Source organism: Procambarus clarkii, chromosome 21, assembly GCF_040958095.1.
Source record: "Procambarus clarkii isolate CNS0578487 chromosome 21, FALCON_Pclarkii_2.0, whole genome shotgun sequence".
NCBI lineage: Eukaryota > Metazoa > Arthropoda > Malacostraca > Decapoda > Cambaridae > Procambarus > Procambarus clarkii.
In genome coordinates this window covers 15,152,236-15,177,890 of record NC_091170.1, presented here as the reverse complement: position 1 = coordinate 15,177,890, position 25,655 = coordinate 15,152,236, and the positions used below count along the sequence as shown (strand labels likewise).

The 25,655-nt window shown below is 45.6% G+C and overlaps 2 protein-coding genes across 2 annotated transcripts in view; both read left to right on the top strand.

The window, feature by feature from the left end:
• LOC138367097 (protein argonaute-2-like) overlaps positions 1 to 24,584 on the top strand; it is a 45,386-nt gene extending 20,802 nt beyond the window's left edge. The window contains exons 3-4 of the mRNA XM_069328500.1: positions 21,892 to 22,114; positions 23,575 to 24,584. Coding sequence (XP_069184601.1) covers positions 21,892 to 22,114; positions 23,575 to 24,584 — 1,233 coding nt within the window. The remainder of the gene's footprint in view (positions 1 to 21,891; positions 22,115 to 23,574) is intronic.
• Positions 24,585 to 24,687: 103 nt separating this feature from the next.
• LOC138367096 (uncharacterized) lies at positions 24,688 to 25,275 on the top strand. Its single transcript, XM_069328499.1, has one exon. The coding sequence runs from the start codon at positions 24,688 to 24,690 to the stop codon at positions 25,273 to 25,275; it is 588 nt and encodes a 195-aa protein (XP_069184600.1).
• Positions 25,276 to 25,655: the final 380 nt, after the last annotated feature.

The following is a 25,655-nucleotide window of genomic DNA, read 5'->3' as shown; positions in this document are numbered from 1 at the left end:
TGCTGGGGGTAGTGGTGCGTCCATTGTCCTACCCTGGAGTGGTTGCTGGGGGTAGTGGTGCGTCCATTGTCCTACCCTGGAGTGGTTGCTGGGGGTAGTGGTGCGTCCATTGTCCCACCCTGGAGTGGTTGCTGGGGGTAGTGGTGCGTCCATTGTCCCACCCTGGAGTGGTTGCTGGGGGTAGTGGTGCGTCCATTGTCCTACCCTGGAGTGGTTGCTGGGGGTAGTGGTGCGTCCATTGTCCTACCCTGGAGTGGTTGCTGGGGGTGGTGGTGCGACCATTGTCCCACCCTGGAGTGGTTGCTGAGGGTGGTGGTGCGACCATTGTCCCACCCTGGAGTGGTTGCTGGGGGTGGTGGTGCGACCATTGTCCCACCCTGGAGTGGTTGCTGAGGGTGGTGGTGCGACCATTGTCCCACCCTGGAGTGGTTGCTGGGGGTGGTGGTGCGACCATTGTCCCACCCTGGAGTGGTTGCTGAGGGTGGTGGTGCGACCATTGTCCCACCCTGGAGTGGTTGCTGGGGGTGGTGGTGCGACCATTGTCCCACCCTGGAGTGGTTGCTGGGGGTGGTGGTGCGACCATTGTCCCACCCTGGAGTGGTTGCTGGGGGTGGTGGTGCGACCATTGTCCCACCCTGGAGTGGTTGCTGGGGGTGGTGGTGCGTCCATTGTCCCACCCTGGAGTGGTTGCTGGGGGTGGTGGTGCGACCATTGTCCCACCCTGGAGTGGTTGCTGGGGGTGGTGGTGCGACCATTGTCCCACCCTGGAGTGGTTGCTGGGGGTGGTGGTGCGACCATTGTCCCACCCTGGAGTGGTTGCTGGGGGTGGTGGTGCGACCATTGTCCCACCCTGGAGTGGTTGCTGGGGGTGGTGGTGCGACCATTGTCCCACCCTGGAGTGGTTGCTGGGGGTGGTGGTGCGACCATTGTCCCACCCTGGAGTGGTTGCTGGGGGTGGTGGTGCGACCATTGTCCCACCCTGGAGTGGTTGCTGGGGGTGGTGGTGCGACCATTGTCCCACCCTGGAGTGGTTGCTGGGGGTGGTGGCTGGTCTGACTGTTGGGTAATGAAACAAATATCTCTCATAAGTGCATTAATATGGGAGGGAGCGAGTGATGTATGTAATTATGGGGTGGGAGAGACGTCCCTGAGTGCCTTGGTAATGGCATGCCTGGGTGATGGGTGGGGATGGCCCCCTCCCACGCTCCTCATGCCTGGGTGATGGGTGGGGATGGCCCCCTCCCACGCTCCTCATGCCTGGGTGATGGGTGGTGATGGCCCCCTCCCACGCTCCTCATGCCTGGGTGATGGGTGGGGATGGCCCCCTCCCACGCTCCTCATGCCTGGGTGATGGGTGGTGATGGCCCCCTCCCACGCTCCTCATGCCTGGGTGATGGGTGGGGATGGCCCCCTCCCACGCTCCTCATGCCTGGGTGATGGGTGGTGATGGCCCCCTCCCACGCTCCTCATGCCTGGGTGATGGGTGCGGATGGCCCCCTCCTACGCTCCTCATGACTGGGTGAGTACCCACTGTGGTCAGTACACACTGGGGTCCGTACACTCTGGGGTCAGTACAAACTGGGGTCGGAACCTACTGGGGTCAGTACCCACTGTGATCAGTATCAACTGGTGTCAGTACCCGCTGAGGTCAGTAACCACTGGGGTCAGTACCCACTGGGGTCAGTAACCACTGGGGTCACTATCAACTGGGTTCAGTACCCACTGGAGTCAGTAACCACTGGGGTCAGTAATCATTAGTTTCAGTACCCACTGGGGTCAGTATACCCACTGGGGTCAGTAACCATTGGGGTTAGTACCCATGGGGTCAATATCAACTGGGGTAAGTACCCACTAGGGTCAGTAACCCACTGGAGTCAGTACCCAATCGGTTCAGTACCCACTGGGGTCAGTACCGACAGGGGTCAGTGTCCACTGGGTTTAGTACCCACTGGGATCAGTAACCACTGGGGTCAGTAACCAATGGGTTCAGTACCCACTGGGGTCAGTACCCACTGGGGTCAGTAATCATTGGGGTCAGTACCCCCTGGGGTCAGTATCAACTGGGATCAGTACCCACTGGGGTCAATACCCACTGGGGTCAGTATCCACTGGGGTCGGTATCCACTGTGGTTAGTGTTAACTGGGGTCAGTACCCACTGGAGACAGTATCCACTGAGGTTAGAATCAAATGGGGTCAGTATCCACTGGGGTCAGTATCCACTGGGGTCAGTGTTAACTGGGGTCAGTACCCACTGGGGTCAGTACCCACTGGGGTCAGTATCCACTGGGCTCAGTATCAACTGGGATTAGTACCCACTGGGGTCAATACCCGCTGGGGTCTGTATCCACTGGGGTCAGTATCAACTGGGGTCAGTACCCACTGGGGTCAGTACCCACTGGGGTCAGTACCCACTGTGGTCAGTACCCAGTGGGGTCAATATCCACTTTGTCAGTATCCGCTGGGGTCAGTATCCACTGGGGTCAGTATCTACTGGGGTCAGTACCCGCTGGGGTCAATACCCACTGGGGTCAGTACCCGCTGGGGTCAGTACCAACTGGGGTCAGTACTAACTGGAGTCAGTACCCACAGGGGCCACTACCCACTGGGGTCAGTACCCGCTGGGGTCAGTACCCACTTGGGTCAGTACTGCTGGGAGTCCGTACCTGCTGGGATTAGTACACACATGGGTCAGTACACACAGGGGTCAGTACCCACTTGGGTCAGTACCCACTGGGGTCAATACCCGCTGGGGTTAGTACCCACTGTGGTCAGAACCCGCTCAGGTCAGTACCCAGTGGGGTCAATATCCACTTTTGTCAGTATCCACTGGGGTCAGTATCCATTGGGGTCAGTATCCACTGGGGTCAGTATCCACTATGGTCAGTTACCACTGGGGTCAGTACCTGCTGGGGTCAATACCCACTGGGGTCAGTACCCGCTGGGGTCAGTACCAACTGGGGTCAGTACCCACTGTGGTCAATACTCACTGGGGGTCAATACCCACTGTGGTCAGTACACACTGGGGTCCGTACACTCTGGGGTCAGTACAAACTGGGGTCGGAACCTACTGGGGTCAGTACACACTGTGATCAGTATCAACTGGTGTCAGTACCCGCTGGGGTCAGTAACCACTGGGGTCAGTACCTGCTGGGGTTCGTACACACAGGGGTCAGTACCCACTGGGGTCAGTACCCACTGGGGTCAGTACACACAGGGGTCAGTACCCACTGGGGTCAGTACCTGCTGGGGTCAGTACACACAGGGGTCAGTACACACAGGGGTCAGTACCCACTGGGGTCAGTACCCGCTGGGGTCGGTACCCACTTTGTTCAGTACCCGCTAGGGTCAGTACCCACTTGGGTCAGTACCCGCTGGGGTCAGTACCCACTTGGGTCAGTACCCACTTAGGTCAGTACCCACTTGGGTCAGTACCCACTTGGGTCAGTACCCACTTGGATCAGTACCCACTTGGTTCAGAACCCACTGGGGTCAGTACCCACTGGGGTCAGTACCCACTGGGGTCAGTACCCACTGGGGTCAGTACCCACTGGGGTCAGTACCCACTGGGGTCAGTACCTACTGGGATCCTCCAGTTGTTAAACTAGATTCTTCTGTCAAAATTTCAATCACCACACGACCGTTGGCGCCTGATTTCCATGCGCCAGAACCTGAACGATTCCTTGAGGTGCAGAATCCGGATTCATCCAGACGGACTATAAAAACGCTTTGTTTTGGACCCCAAATGTGCCTATACTTGAGTACTGTAAGATCTCTTATTGATTATGCTGCACCTGTCATTTCTTGTTTTGGTAAAGGTAGGATGGGCAAGTTGGAGAAGGTACAAAATGAAGCCATGAAAATTATCTTAGGATGCCCCAAAAATGCTATGATAGAGATAATGAGATGGAGTTGAATCTGCAGAGTATTGGGGATAGAATTGACGAGATAAATGTAGCCTCTGCCATTAGATTAATGAGAGGTGGGGGAGCTAATGAATTAATCCTCTCGGTTCAAAAGGTGGGAAGTAGTGAACAGTGTATGATGAAGAAGAGAGTATATATGAATAAATTATGTTGTAATGTTATAAAGTATGATGTTATTACAGAGTGTATTGCTGTGCCCAAGAGAAAATTTACACCACCATGGGAGGATTGTAATGTAGATGTTGTAATTACTCCCTTGCATAAGAAAAAAAAGTATGTATGAAATAGGAGAGCTGAGGGCAACATATGATTGTATAATTAGAAAACTGCCTACAGAAAACACTCTACATGTATATTGTGATGGGTCAGTAGCTTGGGATGGGAAGGCAGATGTGGAGTCTTGATCAGGGAGTACACTGACATCGGCACTGTAGATACTGTTATTGGACGCCGCTTAACTGACAATGTCTCTTCAACGCAGGCTGAACTCCAAGGAGTATTAGTAGGATTACAGGAAGTTGTCAAATGTGGTAAAAATGCTTGCTTCTTTATTGACAGCAGAGGAGCGTTAGAGTCTTTAAATAGCAGACGCCCAGTATATCAGAATATTGTGATAGAGTGTAGAGAGAATGTTAAGAGACTAGAAAAAACTGGGTATAAAGTAAGATTCATGTGGATCCCTTCACATGTGGGAATACTGTTGAATGAGGTAGTTGATGACATAGCGAAGAGAGCCACTAAAAAAACTCTTGTTGATGTTGTATGTCAGTTAACCTTGAAACAAATAAAAACAAGAATCAAGATGATCCAGGAGGGTGAAGAAATGGTAAAGAGAATGGCAATGGTGGACAGTAGTAACACACTTAAGAATTATTCAATAATAAATACAAATTCGTCCTTCACTTATGGTAAAGGAAAGTCTACTTGGAAGGATTCAATTTACATGAGATTAAGATTAGGATACAAATATATCTGGCAAACGTTGTTGATGTCAGTGAAAAAGATAAGGAGTGTACATTATGTAGTATGCAGCACGTACACACCTTAGAACATTATGTATTAGAGTGTCAACTTATTGAAAACTAATGAAATAAGGAAATAAATAGTGTACCACATCAAATTGTTTGGATGTGTGATAATGGTATGATAGACAGTATACTTAGGAGCTACAAGAATTTTGCCTCGAGAGTGTATCAATTATATGCTGTACTTACTATATAAACCTGCAATGTTAAATGGCATTCTTGTAATGTTATTTGTCTATTTGTACTCACTGAATTTGTGCGCCCCTTGAGGGACTTGAAGTAGAAGGGGTAGAAATAGCCTAAGCTACTCTATCCTTTTGAGATGTATTTATTGCTTATCTCAATAAACATACTTGAACTTGAACTTGAACCTACACATGCAGGGAGTACCCATGGTTAGTGACCTCACATTCTGGGAGTACCCATTGTGAGTGACCACACATACAGGAGTACCCATGGTGAGTGACCACTCATGCAGGGAGTACCCATGGTGAGTGACCACACATGCAGGAAGTACCGATGGCGAGTGACCTCACATACAGGGAGTACCCATGACGAGTGACCACATATGCATGGAGTACCCATGGTGAGTGTACTCACATACAGGGAGTACCCAAGGTGAGTGACCACACATGCAGGGAGTACCCATAGTGAGTGACCACACATGCAGGAAGTACCCATTGTATGTGACCACACATGCAGGGAGTACCCATTGTGAGTGACCTCAAATGCAGGGAGCACCCATGGTGAGTGACCACATGTGCAGGGAGTACCTATTGTGAGTGACCACATATTAAGGGAGTACCCATGGTGACTGACCACTCAAGCAGGGAGTACCCATTGTGAGTGACCACATATGCAGGGAGTACCAATAGTGAGTGACCTCAAATGCAGGGAGCACCCATGGTGAGTGACCACATGTGCAGGGAGTACCTATTGTGAGTGACCACATATTAAGGGAGTACCCATGGTGACTGACCACTCAAGCAGGGAGTACCCATTGTGAGTGACCACACATGCAGGGAGTACCCATGATGAGTGACCACACATGCAGGGAGTACCCATAGTGAATGACCACAAACGCAGAGAAATCCCATGGTGACTGACCACTCAAGCAAGGTGTACCCATTGTGAGTGACTACATATGCAGGGGAAATCCCATCGTGACTGACCACACAAGCAGTGAGTACCCATTGTGAGTGACCACATATGCAGGGAGTATCCATAGTGAGTGACCTCACATGCAGAGAGTACCCATGGTGACTGACCACATATGCAGGGAGTACCCATGGTGAGTGTCCACACATGCAGTGATTACCCATAGTGAGTGACCACAAAAGCAGGGAGTACCTATGGTGAGTGACCACAAAAGCAGGGAGTACCTATGGTGAGTGATCAGATTTAAAGAGAGTACCCATGGTGACTGACCACATATGCAGGGAGTATCCATGGTGAGCGATCACACATGCAGTGATTACTCATGATGAGTGACCACACATGCGGGGAGTACCCTTAGTGAGTTACCACACATGCAGGGAGTACCCATAGTGAGTGACCACAAAAGCTGGGCGCAGGGAGTAACCATAGTGAGTGACCACAAAAGCAGGGTGAACCCATGGTGTCTGACTACACAAACAGAAAGTACCCATAGTGAGTGACCACATATGCAGCGAGAACCCATAGTGAATGACCTCACATGCAGGAAGTACCCATGGTAAGTGACCACATATGTAGGGAGTACCTATGGTGAGTGACCATATATGCAGGGAGTACATATGGTGTGTGTTCACACATGCAGGGAGAACCCATGGTGAGAGACCACACAGGCAGGGAGAACTCATGGTGAGTGACCACACGTGCAGGGAGTACCCATTGTGAGTGACTACATATGCAGGGGAAATCCCATCGTGACTGACCACACAAGCAGTGAGTACCCATTGTGAGTGACCACATATGCAGGGAGTATCCATAGTGAGTGACCTCACATGCAGAGAGTACCCATGGTGACTGACCACATATGCAGGGAGTACCCATGGTGAGTGTCCACACATGCAGTGATTACCCATAGTGAGTGACCACAAAAGCAGGGAGTACCTATGGTGAGTGATCAGATTTAAAGAGAGTACCCATGGTGACTGACCACATATGCAGGGAGTATCCATGGTGAGCGATCACACATGCAGTGATTACTCATGATGAGTGACCACACATGCGGGGAGTACCCTTAGTGAGTTACCACACATGCAGGGAGTACCCATAGTGAGTGACCACAAAAGCTGGGCGCAGGGAGTAACCATAGTGAGTGACCACAAAAGCAGGGTGAACCCATGGTGTCTGACTACACAAACAGAAAGTACCCATAGTGAGTGACCACATATGCAGCGAGAACCCATAGTGAATGACCTCACATGCAGGAAGTACCCATGGTAAGTGACCACATATGTAGGGAGTACCTATGGTGAGTGACCATATATGCAGGGAGTACATATGGTGTGTGTTCACACATGCAGGGAGAACCCATGGTGAGAGACCACACAGGCAGGGAGAACTCATGGTGAGTGACCACACGTGCAGGGAGTACCCATTGTGAGTGACCTCACATACAGGGAGTACATATGGTGAGTGACCACACATACAGGCAGTACCCATAGTGAGTGACAACAAAACAGGGAGTACCCATGGTGAGTGTCCTCACATACAGGGAGTACCCAAGGTGAGTGACCACACATGCTGGGAGTACCCATAGTGAGTGACCACACATGCAGGGAGTACCCATTTTGAGTGACCACATATGCAGGGAGTACCCATAGTGAGTGACCACATATGCAGGGAGTACCCGTTGTGAGTGACCACACAAGCAGGAAGTACCCATGGTGAGTGACCACACATGCAGGGAGTACCCATGGAGAGTGACCACACGTGCTGGGAGTACCCATGGTGAGTGACCACACATGCAGGGAGTACCCATGGAGAGTGACCACACGTGCTAGGAGTACCCATGGTGAGTGACCACACATGCAGGGAGTACCCATATTATGTGACCACAAAAGCCCGGTGTAAATATGGTGACTGGCTACACAAACAGAGAATACCTATAGTGAGTGACCACATATGTAGGGAGTACCCATGATGAGTGACCTCACATTCAGAGAGTACCCATGTTCAGTGACCACATACGCAGGGAGTACCCATGGTGAATGACCACACATGCAAGGAGTACCCATGGTGAGTGACCATACATGCAAGGAGTACCCATAGTGAGTGATCACACATGCAGGGAGTACCCATGGTGAGTAACCACACATGCAGGGAATAACAATAGTGAGTGATCACAAGAGCAGGTTGTACATATGGTGACTGATTTCATAAACAGAGAGTACGCATAGTGAGTGACCACATATGCAGGGAGTACTCCATGGTGAGTGACACCACATGTAGGAAGTACCGATGGCGAGTGACCTCACATACAGGGAGAACCCCTTGTGAGTGACCACACATGCAGGGAGTACCCATGCTGAGTGACCTCACATACAGGGAGTACCCATGACGATTGACCACATATGCATGGAGTACCCATTGTGAGTGACCACACATGCAGGGAGTACCTAATGTGAGTGACCACACAAGTAGAGAGTACCCATTGTGAGTGACCACATATGCAGGGAGTACCCATAGTGAGTGACCTCACATGCAAGGAGTACCCATGGTGTGTGACCACTCATGCAGGGAGTACCCATGACGAGTGACCACATATGAATGGAGTACCTATGGTGTCATCACATACATAGAGTACCCATGGTGAGTGATCACACATGTGGGGAGTACCCATTATGAGTGACCACACTTCCAGTGAGTTCCCATTGTGATTGACCACACATGCAGGGAGTACCAATAGTGAGTGACCACAAAGGCAGGGAGAACCCATGCTGACTGACCACAAAAGCCGGGAGTACCCTTTGTGAGTGACCACATATGCAGGGAGTACCCATAGGTAGAGACCTCACAGGCAGGGAGTACCCATATTGAGGGACCACACATGCAGGGAGTACCCAAGGTGAGTGACCACAATGCGGGAGTACCCCATAGCGAGTGACCACATATGCAGGAAATACCCACGGTGAATGACCACACATGCAGGGAGTACGCATAGTGAGTGACCACACATGCAGGGAGTACCCATAGTGAGTGTCCTCACATACAGGGAGTACCCATGGTGATTGACATAACAAGCAGGGAGTATCCATTGTGAGTGACCACATAGGCAGGGAGTACCTATGGTGAGTGACCACATATTAAGGGAGTACCAATGGTGAGAGACCACATAAGCAGGGAGTACCTATTGTTAGTGACCACACATGCAGGGAGTATCCATGGTGAGTGACCTCACATACAGGGAGTACCCATGACGTGTGACCACATATGCATGTAGTACCCATAGTGAGTGTCCTCACATACAGAGAGTACCTATAGTGAGTGACCACACATGCAGGGAGTACCCATTGTGAGTGACCACACATGCGGTGAGTTCCTATAGTGAGTGGCCACAGAGGCAGGGAGAACCCATGGTGACTGACCACTCAAGCAGGGAGTACCAATTGTGAGTGACCACATATGCAGGGAGTACCCATAGTGAGTGACCTCACATGCAGGGAGTACCCATGGTGAGTGACCACATATGCAGGGAGTACCTTATGTGAGTGACCACATGTTGAGGGAACACTCATGGTTACTGTCCACACTTGCAGGGAGTGCCTATGGTGAGTGACCATACGAGCAGGGAGTACAAATGGTGAGTGACCACATATGCCTGGAGTACCCATGGTGAATGACCATATATGAAGAGAGTACCCATGGTGAGTGATCATATATGCAGGGAGTACATATGGTGAGTGACCTCACATACAGGGAATACCTAGGGTGAGTGACCATAGATACAGAGAGTACCAATAGTGAGTGACCACAAAAACAGGGAGTACCCATGGTGACTGACCACACAAAGAGGGAGTACCCATTGTGAGTGACCACACATGCAGGGAGTACCCATGAAGAGTGACCTGACATGCAGGGAGTACCGATGGCGAGTGACCTCACATACAGGGAGTACCCATAGTGAGTGACCACAAAAACAGGGAGTTCCGATGGTGAGTGACCAGACATGCAGGAAGTACTGATGGCGAGTGACCTCACATACAAGGAGTACCCATGGTGAGTGACCACACATGCAGGGAGTACACATGGTGAGTGACCTCACATACAGGGCGTACACATGGTGAGTGCCCACACATGCAGGGAGTACCCATTGTGAGTGACCACACATGCAGGGAGTACCCATAGTAAGTGACCACAAACTCAGGGAGAACCCATGCCGACTGACCACACAAACAGGGAGTACCCATGGTGAGTGACCACTCGAACAGGGAGTACCAATGGTGAGTGACCACACATGCAGAGAGTACCCATAATGAGTGACCACATATGCAGTGAGTGCTCCGTGGTAAGTGACCCCACATGTAGGAAGTACCGATGGCGAGTGACCTCACATACAGGAAGAGCCCCTGGTGAGTGACGACACATGCAGGGAGTACCAATGGTGAGTGACCTCATACAGGGAGTACCTATGACGATTGACCACATATGCATGGATTACCCATGGTGAATGCATTCACATTCAGGGATTATCCATGGTGAGTGACCACACATGCAGGGAGTACCCATTGTGAGTGACCACACATGAAGGGAGTAACCAATGTGAGTGACCACACAAGTAGAGAGTATCCATTGTGAGTGACCACATATGCAGGGAGTACCCATAGTGAGTGACCTGACATGCAGGGAGTACCCATGGTGTGTGACCACTCATGCAGGGAGTACCCATGACGAGTGACCACATATGAATGGAGTACCTATCGTGAGTGTCCTCACATACAGAGAGTACCCATGGTGAGTGACCACACATGTGGGGAGTACCCATTATTAGTGGCCACACTTGCAGTGAGTTCCCATTGTGATTGACCACACATGCAGGGAGTACCTATAGTGAGTGACCACAAAGGCAGGGAGAACCCATGCTGACTGACCACAAAAGCAGGGAGTACCCATTGTGAGTGACCACATATGCAGGGAGTACCCATCATGAGTGACCTCATACGTTGGGAGTACCCATGGAGAGAGACCAGATATGCAGGGATTTCCTACGGCGAGTGACCATATACTAGGGAGTATCCATGGTGACTGACCACACATGTAGGGAGTACCCATGGTGAGTGACCTCACATGCAGGGAGTACCCAAGGTGAGTGACCACACATGCGGGGAATACCCATGGTGAGGGACCACACGTGCAGGGAGTACCCATGGTGACAGACCACACATGCAGTGAGTACCCAAGGTGAGTGACCACACATGCGGGGAGTACCCATAGTGAGTGACCACATATGCAGGGAATACCCACGGTGAATGACCACACATGCATTGAGTACGCATAGTGAGTGACCACACATGCAGGGAGTACCCGTACTGAGTGTCCTCACATACAGGGAGTACCCATGGTGAGTGACCACACATGCAGGGAGTACCCATAGTGATTGACAACACAAGCAGGGAGTATCCATTGTGAGTGACCACATATGCAGGGAGTACCTATGGTGAGTGACCACATATTAAGGGAGTACCAATAGTGAGAGACCACACAAGCAGTTAGTACATATTGTTAGTGACCACATGTACAGGGAGTAACCATGAAGAGTGACCACATGTACAGGGAGTAACCATGAAGAGTGACCTCACATGAAGGGAGTCTCGATGACGAGTGACCTCACATACAGGGAGTACCCATAGTGAGTGACCACAAAAACAGGGAGTACCCATGGTGAGTGACCACACATACAGGGAATACCCATGGTGAATGACCAGTCATGCAGGCAGTACCCATGGTGAGTGACCACACATGCAGGAAGTTCCGATGACGAGTGAACTCACACACAAGGAGTACCCATGGTGAGTGACTACACATGCAGGGAGTGTCCATGGTGAGCGACCTCACATACAGAGAGTACCCATGACGAGTGACCAAATATGGATGGAGTACCCATGGTGAGTGACCACATATGCAGGGAATACCCACGGTGAATGACCACACATGCAGGGAGTACGCATAGTGAGTGACCTCACATGCAGGGAGTACCCGTAGTGAGTGTCCTCACATACAGGGAGTACCCATGGTGAGTGACCACACATGCAGGGAGTATCCATAGTGATTGACAACACAAAGCAGGGAGTATCCATTGTGAGTGACCACATATTAAGGGAGTACCAATGGTGAGAGACCACATAAGCAGGGAGTACCTATTGTTAGTGACTACATGTGTAGGGAGTAACCATGAAGAGTGACCTCACTTGCAGGGAGTACCCATAGTGAGTGACCACAAAAACAGGGAGTACCAATGGTGAATGAACACCCATGTAGGGAGTACCCATAGTGAGTGACCACAAAACAGGGAGTACCAATGGTGAGTGACCACACGTGCAGGAAGTACCGATGGCGAGTGACCTCATATACAAGGAGTACCCATGGTGAGTGACCACACATGCAGGGAGTATCCATGGTGAGTGACCTCACATACAGGGAGTACCCATGACGAGTGACACATATGCATGGAGTACCCATAGTGAGTGTCCTCACATACAGGGAGTACCTATAGTGAGTGACCACACATGCAGGGAGTACCCATAGTGAGTGACCACACATGCAGGGAGTACCAATTGTGAGTGACCACACATGCAGGGATTACCTATATTGAGTGGCCACAGAGGCAAGGAGAACCCATGGTGACTGACCACTCAAGCAGGGAGTACCAATGGTCAATGACCTCACATGCAGGGAGTACCCATTGTGAGTGACCTCATCTGCAGGGAATACCCATGGTGAGTGACTACAATGCAGGAAGTACCCCATTGTGAGTGACTACAATGCCGGGAGTCCCTATGGTGATTGGCATCATATGCAAGGAGTACCCTTCAAGAGTGACTACAATACAGGAAGTACCCATGGTGAGTGACTACAATGCATGAAGTACAAATAGTGAGTGACCATTCATGCAGGGAGTACCCATGGTGAGTCACCACATATGCAAGGAGTAGCAATGGTGAATGACCACACATGCAAGGAGAACGCATATTGAGTGACCACAGAAGCAGGGAGCACCCATTTTGAGTGACCACACATGCAGGGATTACTCTTGGTATTGACCACACATGCAGGGCGTACCTATGGTCAGTGACCACACATGCAAGGAGTAGCAATGGTGGATTACCACACATGCAGGGATTACTCATGGTAAGCGACAACACAAGCAGGAAGTACCCATGGTGAGTGACCACACAATCAGGGAGTTCCCGTGGTGAGTGACGTCACATGCAGTGAGTACCAATGTTGAGTGACCACACAAGCAGGGAGTTCCCTAGTGAGTGACCACACAAGCAGGGATTACTCATGGTGAGTGGCTACATAAGCTGGGAGTACCCATAGTGAGAGACCACACATGCAGTGAGAACTCATGGTGAGTGAGTACACAAGTAGGGAGTACCCATGGTAAGCGACAACACAAGCAGGAAGTACCCATGGTGAGTGACCACACATGCAGTGTGTTCCAATGGTGAGTGGCCTAACATGCAGTGAGTACTCATGGTGAGTGACCACACATGCAGGGAGTTCCCGTAGTGACTACATGCCGGCAGCAAGGAGTACTGTGAGGCACTACAATGTGGAAAAAATGCCGTGGCTGTTTAATGAGGAAAATTACTTAGGACTTGAAATTGACTAAATTCAAAATTAATGCAAGTATGTAAAAAATACATACTCAAATATATCAGATCTATGAAAAATTCATAGAATAAACACATTTCTATGTAAATACTGGTTCTTGTTCTAGATCAATGATCTGAACAACATAAACAGTCAACACTAGCTCTAAAGTCATTGCAGTAGTCAATAATAAAAATATGCTAATAAACACTAGAAGTTAGTTGTATTATACAAACAAGATATATATGCAATTATGCAAACAATATATTACATTTAATATGATAAACTAATATGATAAATTAATATTAATTGGTTTAATTAATTATTTGATAAAGTATACTGAATAATATTTATATACATGCACGATAATTATATATATATATATATATATATATATATATATATATATATATATATATATATATATATATATATATATATATATATATATATATATATATATTAGTATATTTTGGTAGCAGTCTTTCCTGTAGACATATATTATTAAATATGACCGAAAAAGTAAGATTAATAATTCTAACACGAATTTTCTCAATCTTTCGTACATTATGCTTCACTGTTGGAGGTAAATCAAAAATCACTTCTCCAAAATTCATTTTTATTTCTAGTCTGACGCGACACGGGCGCGTTTCGTAAAACTTATTACATTTTCAAAGACTTCACAAATACACAACTGATTAGAACTTACGTATCTCTGATTTTATATCTACATTTGAGTGAGGTGGGAGGGGTGATGTGGCATTAACACAAGACAGAAGAAGAGGGGATATTAATAGGGTATTAAAAGTATCAACACAAGACAGAACAGAAACAATGGGTATTGAATAGAAGTGTTTGTAGAAAGCCTATTGGTCCATATTTCTTGATGCTTCTATATTGGAGCGGAGTCTTGAGGTGGGTAGAATATAGTTGTGCAATAATTGGCTGTTGATTGCTGGTGTTGACTTCTTGATGTGTAGTGCCTCGCAAACGTCAAGCCGCCTGCTATCGCTGTATCTATCGATGATTTCTGTGTTGTTTACTAGGATTTCTCTGGCGATGGTTTGGTTATGGGAAGAGATTATGTGTTCCTTAATGGAGCCCTGTTGCTTATGCATCGTTAAACGCCTAGAAAGAGATGTTGTTGTCTTGCCTATATACTGGGTTTTTTGGAGCTTACAGTCCCCAAGTGGGCATTTGAAGGCATAGACGACGTTAGTCTCTTTTAAAGCGTTCTGTTTTGTGTCTGGAGAGTTTCTCATGAGTAGGCTGGCCGTTTTTCTGGTTTTATAGTAAATCGTCAGTTGTATCCTCTGATTTTGTCTGTAGGGATAACGTTTCTATTAACAATATCTTTCAGGACCCTTTCCTCCGTTTTATGAGCTGTGGAAAAGAAGTTCCTGTAAAATAGTCTAATAGGGGGTATAGGTGTTGTGTTAGTTGTCTCTTCAGAGGTTGCATGGCTTTTCACTTTCCTTCTTATGATGTCTTCGATGAAACCATTGGAGAAGCCGTTATTGACTAGGACCTGCCTTACCCTACAGAGTTCTTCGTCGACTTGCTTCCATTCTGAGCTGTGGCTGAGAGCACGGTCGACGTATGCGTTAACAACACTCCTCTTGTACCTGTCAGGGCAGTCGCTGTTGGCATTTAGGCACATTCCTATGTTTGTTTCCTTAGTGTAGACTGCAGTGTGGAAACCTCCGCCCTTTTCCATGACTGTTACATCTAGAAAAGGCAGCTTCCCATCCTTTTCCGTCTCGTAAGTGAAACGCAGCACGGAACTCTGCTCAAATGCCTCCTTCAGCTCCTGCAGATGTCTGACATCAGGTACCTGTGTAAAAATGTCGTCAACATACCTGCAGTATATGGCCGGTTTCAAGTTCATGTCGACTAAGACTTTTTGCTCGATGGTACCCATGTAGAAGTTTGCAAACAGGACACCTAGGGGAGAACCCATGGCGACCCCATCTACTTGCTTATACATGTGCCCATCCGGGCTCAAGAAGGGTGCCTCTTTAGTACAAGCTTGGAGTAGTTTCCTCATATATATATATATATATATATATATATATATATATATATATATATATATATATATATATATATATATATATATATATATTGGTGTATACTGGCAGCAGGTTTTCTTTCAAACATGTTTCATTGAATATGACCGCATATTCTGTATTTATTATTTTCTGGTTTAGGGCTTCTATCCCTCTAACTATTTTCTTAGCATCAGGGCTGACGAGGCGTTTGACATGCCATCTTCAATCTGGTGCCCCTAGGAATCACATGAGACAAGCCCATGACATTACTCTAACAAGAGAAATGTTGAACAAGAATACTTGCATAATAGACAAAACCCAAGATTCAAGAAGATTACAAATTCTTGAGGCAATTCACACAAGAATAGAGCGACCTACCATGAACACCCAAATCACGGAACTATTTACTCTACCCACCATGAGAGTAAGGACAAGACAAGAACATATCGATGCCAACACAGAAGACAATGTCCAACATAACAGGACAATTACACTGGATTAATCTTTGTGTTTAGATAGGAGATGCCTCGTATGGGCCAATAAGCCTTCTGCAGCCCCTATGTTTATCCCTTATGTATCCCCCCATGTTTTCACCTTCATTGTATTATCACCTGACCTAATGCGGGGATAAAATCAACTAGTATTGTAAGATCTGTTCACTTGAGAATGAACCATGGAGGTTCGAAACGTCGTGCAAATTATACAAATAAGTGTAATACACTCTATAGTAAATCACTTCTTTTCTTCACCTTAAAAGTATATATATATATATATATATATATATATATATATATATATATATATATATATATATATATATATATATATATATATATATATATATATATATATATATATATATATATATATATATATATATATATATATATATATATATATATATATATATATCTTGTTGGCATACAAGAGCGTGTACGAATTCATATGGAACGTTTGTCAAAATTGTCAAAATGTCAAAATTTCAAAGCAATCGGGAAAGAACTTTCGGACATTACAGCGTGTGTAACTCTTACATCCAACAGATGGCGCTGTTTTTCAGAAAAGGCATGTTTTTTTCCTGGTCACAAGTGGGGTATGTGGGACATTTGGGGCTTGACTCTATATATTAAAATATTAATGTAATAAATTCAATTACGAAGGACCACCCGCTTTTATAGTAAAGAGGGAAACTGAGAAAATATGATCATTAGATAATTCCTAGATGAACCAGTAACTATGGATAAAATACTAGAGAATATGAACACTGAAATAATTAATGGGGTGTATAATTAAATGAATCAAAGCCTCAAACACCTACATTGAGGGGTATTACTGGAACTCAATACGTCCAGGAACTAGTGTGGTTCGTTCACCAGTCCAATGTATAATAATCTAATCCTATGAACATTTATGGAATCATTATCGTTATCATTAATGGGAACATAGATTATGAACATGAATAATAATAATCATAATAAACACATGTTAATCCAATGAACAGAGTTCTGCATGTAAAAGAGTACAGATAATAGAAATCGAGGAATACAAAAGGAATCTTAGCTTAAAGACGATTTCCAAGAAGTTAGTCAAGACTCATCCTCTGATTCTCCTGGACTCGTCATGGAACACTGGGAGTTGATTAACATGGGAAATGACAGCTCGGAGAATTCTTCACCCACGCTGTAAATCAAATTGTTTTCAGTAGTAACAGAGTAAACTACTAGATTTCTATGTTCAATAAATTGATATTAATAATAAGAGAAAATAATGACCTGTAGTTTTTTGTTGTCGCACGGCGTCACGACAAGCTACCCAGCTATAAACCTACCCCCTATAAGATGCATCAAATAAGGATAAGGATACTTAGCTAATATGGGCACTGTGTAAGTTAAGGCTTACCGAAGTTCGCGTCCTAGGTTCCGGTCCAGCCTATCCTAGATACTGACGCGCTTCACTGGCCGGTCACGTGGTATTACATAGAACCAAAATTAACAGGTTCTGGCCGAATATCAAATTAATCTCTTGACCATTCGACTGGTTATGTAAATGACACTGACACCAGTGAAGTTAAGGTCTGCAAAGGTTCTTCACACCTCACAGTGGCGACTTTCTTCTAGAGTTCTCGATGGCGTCTACCCTAGTGGCTGGGTAATGGCGTCTCGACGTGAGCGCGCTACCACGTGAACTGGCGTCTCCTCCGCCCCGCTCCGCGTCCCGCGTTTGTTACCCAAATTATTTATTACGGATATTATCATTTCTCGCAGTTGTGATTGAAATGCTTGGGTTAGGATGGGTTTATTATTTAGAAGAGTTAAATATTATTATTTGTCCGTTTTATGATAGTAAACGAACAATGGAGATGAATTAAAGTCTCTCCAGGGCATTCACGCGTGACGTTAAATTTATTACTAGATAACAGTTATAACTATAAACGCTCTATTTGGCTTTAGTTGGGGATCAGTTTATCTGTAATTAATTATCACACAGAACACCGTTGTTTATAGAGAATCAAATTCAATTCTCAGACATACTGGATATAAATGTGTTTATTACAATGGAATCTGACGCAATACTGGCGTCGGGTGACGTAAGAATTCTAGCCTTATTGTACAGATGTAATTATTAGTACATATGAACTCTACGTTGGGTTAATTTTAATCACTACAATGATTAGTAGTTTTAGTAATAATTAATGAGAATACAACAGTGTTGTATTTAGTGTTGGAAATTTCCAACAGGGTATGTATATAGTAGGTATATAAAAACACGCGCCTGTTCGAATGCAACGTTGTGTCAAAATTTCAAAGCAATCGGTAAAGAGGTTTTGAAGATTTCCCTCACATGAAAAACGGATGAAAAACACAGTTTTTTTCATGTGTTATGCATGTTTTTTCCCGTCACAGACGTTAAACCTATATTGTATGTATATAAAAACCCACTCGGATGCAAATGGAACGTTGAGTTTCAAAGCAATCGGTGAAGAACTTTCGGAGATTAGCGATTATGAACAAACGAACATTTACATTTTTATTTACATAGATTTGAAAATACGTCACCGGAAGCTTAATTTTGTTACAACAATATTTGAATTAATTTATTTAGTCGCGAACCTTCTAGATTCTTGAGATAATGTGTACAAAGTCATGTAGGCCTATGGGCCCTATGATGTACGTGTCCATGTGATGAAGTAGGATCTAGTTGATGTATGATATAGTAGATGAATGATATAAGAAAATGAATCTGATGTAGGATCTAGTAGAGATATAATTTTGATATAGGATATAGTAGAGATATGATTCTGATATAATACATTTCTTAGATGATAATATTGAAACAGTGGGTGGAATATCCCAGACACACATTCAAATATTACCCAAGGTGAGTGACAACACATGTATCTAGCAGGGAGCATTAGGGTGAGTGACCACGCACACGAGGGATTACCCGTGATGAGTGATCAAATATGTAAGGAATACACATGGTAAGTGACCTCACATGCAAGCACCCTTGGTGAGTGATCGCATCTGCAGGCCGCACTGAGTACCCGTGTTGAGTGACCACAGATGCAAGGAGTTCCTATAGTAAATGACCACACACGCAGCATGAACCCATGGTGATCATGGCTTTAAATGAAGACTGTAAGGTCTTTAGAATTTTACAGTCTTCATTTAATGTGTGAGTGACCCACAAGCAATGATGTGACCATGGGTCAGCATGTGACCCATGGTGAGTGACAAAACATGTGGGAGATTCCATGGTGATTCTATCCAACTCCAATCCATCCAGCAGTCGACCCCAGAGACGTATTCAACAATTTTAGCATGCTGTTCTTTTGTAATAGCAATAAACTACGAAATGTTAGTTATGCTACGAAATGGGTTAGTTTTTTCGTAGCTAGTGAGTAGAAACAGCTAGATAATAGGCACTGGACATCCTTCTATTCTGTGTATGAAGCCTCGTTGGATAGGGCTCTTGGGGGTGACCAGCAATGTCTCGGGTTACTACAGGTTGATTCCATGATATTTCTTCCTCCCCCGAGCTACACCTGTCGAGTAACTAACAAGTAATAATCTGTCACTATTACACACGACATAAATCAGAGAGAAAGTTTATATAATTGAGACACGGCTTACCCATTCTGGGTGTCTGGTAGGCATTATAACCGGGCTATGAAATACTCAATACTTCTGGCCAATACACTGTAGTATCTTCAGGGAGTGGATCTTTAACTTATAGTATCTTTAAATGGAGCCGGTGGCTGAGCGGACAGAACACTGGACGCGTGATCATGTGGTCCCGGCTTCGATCCCGGGCACCGGCGAGAAACATTTGGTAGTTTCTTTCACCATGATGTTACTGCTCCTGTTACCTAGCAGTAAATAGGTACCTGGGAGTTAGTCAGCTGTCAAGGGCTGCTTCCTGAGGGTGGAGGCCTGGTCGAGGCTTATTGGGCAAATCGGGCCTTGAATAGTAGGCTGAGAAGTGCGTTCTGGCTATTAGGTACGACATATATATATATATATATATATATATATATATATATATATATATATATATATATATATATATATATATATATATATATATATATATATATATATATATATATATATATATATATATATATATATATATATATATATATATAAGCGGGGCCGCGGGGACACTAAGCCCCGAAATCATCTCAAGATAACCTCAAGATCTTACTAGTAGACCGGGTACAATACTTCGCAAGGTAGAGAAATCGTGGGATGATTGAACTTCTATAGTTTCTATATCACGAAATTCGCGAGAAGTATGGATGATACGTGCACGTGCTAATTCTTGATGAGAGCTGGTACGTGTGAGCGTTGGAGTGCCAGGCGCACATTGGCATGGGTAGACGTCTTCCTCCCAGACTCCCGCTGGGGACCCAACCATCAGCATGGTTCTAAATTCGTTATTATCGACTTAGCAAGGCAGACCTTGGATTTGTTTGGTACTTAATTAAATCCAGTTCTAATGAGTACTTTTTATCATATTATCGGATGGTTTAGACTGAAGGACCCTTAGAACCTTTGACCCTTAGACTGATGGTTTTATGTTGTCATAATAGAAATATTGTGCATAATGGCGGATTTGCTTACGTGGCAATATCCTCTTTTCTCTGAGAAGCCAATATACTTGTCTTCTATAATGGTTCTCTCATGATTAGTCCAACCACTTGGTCTGGACGGTAGAGCGACGGTCTTCCTTCACGCAGGTCGGCGTTCATTCCCCGACGGTCCAAGTGATTGGGCACCATTCCTTCGCCTGTCCCATCCCTGATCCTTATGCAAGTCCCTTCCCAGTGCTATATAGTCGGAATGGCATTGGTGTTTTCTCTTCATAGTTCTCTTCCCTTCTCACGGTGGTGGTGGGGATCCTTCACTCTCCGCCGCCTGTTGCGTCCCCCCCGCCCTCCGACCACACTGCTGGGGCAGGGGGTCAGCTCCTGGGCTCATGCCACTACTGGAGGCCGTCCTTAACGTCCTTAGTGTGTCCTTAAAGTGGTGACGTTCATGTGTGGTCTATGAATGTGGTGACGTTCATGTGTGTTCTATGAATGTGGTGACGTTCATGTGTGGTCTATGAATGTGGTGACGTTCATGTGTGCTCTGTAAATGTGGTGACGTTCATGTGTGTTCTATGAATGTGGTGACGTTCATGTGTGGTCTATGAATGTGGCGACGTTCATGTGTGTTCTATGAATGTGGTGACGTTCATGTGTGTTCTATGAATGTGGTGACGTTCATGTGTGGTCTATGAATGTGGCGACGTTCATGTGTGGTCTATGAATGTGGTGACGTTCATGTGTGGTCTATGAATGTGGTGACGTTCATGTGTGGTCTATGAATGTGGTGACGTTCATGTGTGGTCTATGAATGTGGCGACGTTCATGTGTAGTCTATGAATGTGGTGACGTTCATGTGTGGTCTATGAATGTGGCGACGTTCATGAGTGTTCTGTGAATGTGGCGACGTTCATGTGTGTTCTGTGTATGTGGTGATATTCATGTGTGGTCTGTGAATATGGTTAAGTTACGTCATATTTCCTTGACCCATTTTAAGTCTTCAAACAACAAAAACATCCGGGTGGTTCACAAGAGCATCCGGGTGGTTCACAACAACATCCGGGTGGTTCACAACAACATCCGGGTGGTTCACAACAACATCCGGGTGGTTCACAAGAACATCCAGGTGGTTCACAAGAACAACAACAACAAGAACATCCGGGTGCTTCACAAGTGTTGGAAATTTCCAACAGTTATTCTCGTCCCTAATACAACAGGATGTATTTCCTGTATTAGGCTTCATACACATCTAATGTTCATTTAATAATCCTTAATACAACAGGATGTATTTCCTGTATTAAGCGTAATAATTAACTAACACTATTAATATGTAGTTTAGTATTGTAGAATTTATTATATTAGGTTGTGGAACATCATGTAATTTCTCCTAGAATTGTGTAGTGTTGCGTCAGTCGCGCTCGGGGGATAAAATTTCCACATACCTGTAGATCTAACACCAATGTAACCATTTACTTTCCTTTATTAGGAATAATAATTTAGTAATAGGTTTACTTTAGTATACAATAGTTTACTGGAATTTCTTTACCCAGCTTAATCGCTGTTCCAGTGAATCATATCATAATCTAGCATCATTACCACCACCAAGCCCGTATTGTTTTATTTGTGCCGTCTACATTAACTGACGTGCACTGTGAGAATTAAACATCACCACATAAAATATTTATCTTAATCATCAAGAGTGTTCATACACGCCCCCTTCCCAATTTAGCGTTAATAAATAAATATAATTTATGCTCGAATCCTCACGGCGAGCTATTGCGCATGCGCGACTTTGGGGAAGGAGAAGGGAGAGGACTCTCGCCATCTTTGCGATCAACAAGTGGTTCTCCGTAAGCGGTTCAAAAAATCTTCTCATCCAACCGGCATCCGAACATCTTTAGTTGCCAGATTGAGGACGCAGCTTCCCAGAATCACGGACACCAGTTCGGCTGGCATTTTTACCTCATTTGTTCTATTTAACGAGCTCTTAAATAAGATCATGTAGGTGCCATGTCGTTATGATGCGGGCGTAAAAATAATCTCATGTAAGTGTAGCTCTTTCCCCTCCAAATATTTAGATATTACCTTATATGTGTGTGAATACTAGTCTGGAGGTGGAAATTACGGGATTATCATTATTGCAGCATGGTGCAACACCCTTGAGGAAGCGTGTGACCGCCATACCCTCACGTGCGCCAACTTAACACTATCTCAAACTGTTTCCAGCCAGACGTACAGTGGACTGCATCTACGTCCTCTGTCACAGCTGAGACATAATCAGTTTTCATTGTAGATAGTATCTTATTATTAAGAGTCCATATCCATATATATTTATCTATATATCTGATACTGCCAGTTATGCCTTATTAATCTTCATATTGCAGTAGTATTTTGCATTCTATATTTTACTCATTATCTATGTGTGTGCATATTATAATTATTATTATTGCATAATATATGTTCCACATAGATTAATCTCATAGAATACCCCCCAAATTGTGTCATGGGATGCTGGCTCTAGAATTATATAATTTACAGTCATTGCATAATTAATCGAATTTATCCATATAATCATAGATCTATAAGCCACTGATTTCTCATTTAATTACTCATTCTGGTCCTTCGAGCTATCTTAGAATTTATCATTATTTTACATTCACATAATTATACATTTTCTTAGTATTATACTGGAGCCAGATTTCTCCACAACAAGAACAAAAAGAACAAGAACATCCGGGTGGTTCACAAGAGCATCCGGGTGGTTCACAAGAGCATCCGGGTGGTTCACAAGAGCATCCGGGTGGTTCACAAGAGCATCCGGGTGGTTCACAAGAGCATCCGGGTGGTTCACAAGAGCATCCGGGTGGTTCACAAGAGCATCCGGGTGGTTCACAAGAGCATCCGGGTGGTTCACAAGAGCATCCGGGTGGTTCACAAGAGCATCCGGGTGGTTCACAAGAGCATCCGGGTGGTTCACAAGAGCATCCGGGTGGTTCACAAGAACATCCAGGTGATTCACAAGAACATCCGGGTGGTTCACAAGAACATCCAGGTGATTCACAAGAACATCCGGGTGGTTCACAAGAACATCCAGGTGGTTCACAAGAACATCCAGGTGGTACACAAGAGCATCCGGGTGGTTCACAAGAGCATCCGGGTGGTTCACAAGAACATCCGGGTGATTCACAAGAACATCCAGGTGGTTCACAAGAACATCCAGGTGGTTCACAAGAACATCCGGGTGGTTCACAAGAGCATCCGGGTGGTTCACACGAACATCCGGGTGATTCACAAGAACATCCGGGTGGTTCACAAGAACATCCGGGTGGTTCACAAGAACATCCGGGTGGTTCACTAGAACAACAACAACACGAACATCCGGGTGATTCGCAAGAACATCCGGGTGGTTCACAAGAACATCCGGGTGGTTCACAAGAAAAACAACAACAACAAGAGCATCCGGGTGGTTCACAAGAACAACAACAACACGAACATCCGGGTGGTTCACAAGAACAACAACAACACGAACATCCAGGTGGTTCACAAGAACATCCGGATGGTTCAGACGAACATCCAGGTGGTTCACATGAACATCCGGATGGTTCAGACGAACATCCAGGTGGTTCACAAGAACATCCGGGTGGTTCACATGAACAACAACAAGAACATCCGGGTGGTTCACAAGAATAAAAAGAACAAGAACATCCGGGTGGTTCACAAGAGCATCCAGGTGGTTCAGAAGAACATCCGGATGGTTTAGAAGAACATCCAGGTGGTTCACAAGAACATCCAGATGGTTCACAAGAACATTCGGGTGGTTCACAAGAGCATCCGGGTGGTTCACAAGAGCATCCGGGTGGTTCACAAGAACATCCAGGTGGTTCACATGAACATCCAGATGGTTCACAAGAACATTCGGGTGGTTCACAAGAGCATCCGGGTGGTTCACAAGAGCATCCGGGTGGTTCACAAGAGCATCCGGATGGTTCACAAGAACATCCAGGTGGTTCACATGAACATCCAGATGGTTCACAAGAACATTCGGGTGGTTCACAAGAACATCCGGGTGGTTCACAAGAGCATCCGGGTGGTTCACAAGAGCATCCGGGTGGTTCACAAGAGCATCCGGATGGTTCACAAGAACATCCAGGTGGTTCACATGAACATCCAGATGGTTCACAAGAACATTCGGGTGGTTCACAAGAACATCCGGGTGGTTCACAAGAGCATCCGGGTGGTTCACAAGAGCATCCGGGTGGTTCACAAGAGCATCCGGATGGTTCACAAGAACATCCGGGTGGTTCACAAGAACAACAACAACAACAAGAACATCCAGGTGGTTCACATCAACAACAACAACAACACCGGGTGGTTCACATGAACAACAACAAGAACAACAACAACACCGGGTGGGTTAACTCTACACTGAATAATGCACTAAATTCATCAAATATTATTTACATAAACTTTATATTTTTTACAACACAGACAATAATTATTGTTCTTGCATGTCAGTTTTCAGCTCTTTGTTTATCATATACATTAAAAGCGTTCTTTGTTGATAATAAAGAAATAATGAATTCAATTAAAAATATTTCACACATATAATGCCCGTTTTCAGCACAAAAAATATTTTCAGTTTATTGAAAAGTTGAAAAAAATATTACGTTGAATAATATTACTGGCATGTCGAGGCTTCCCTTTATATGAGGTAGTGAGGGAGAGTGGGCAGTGTGGGAGAGTGGGCAGTGTGGGAGAGTG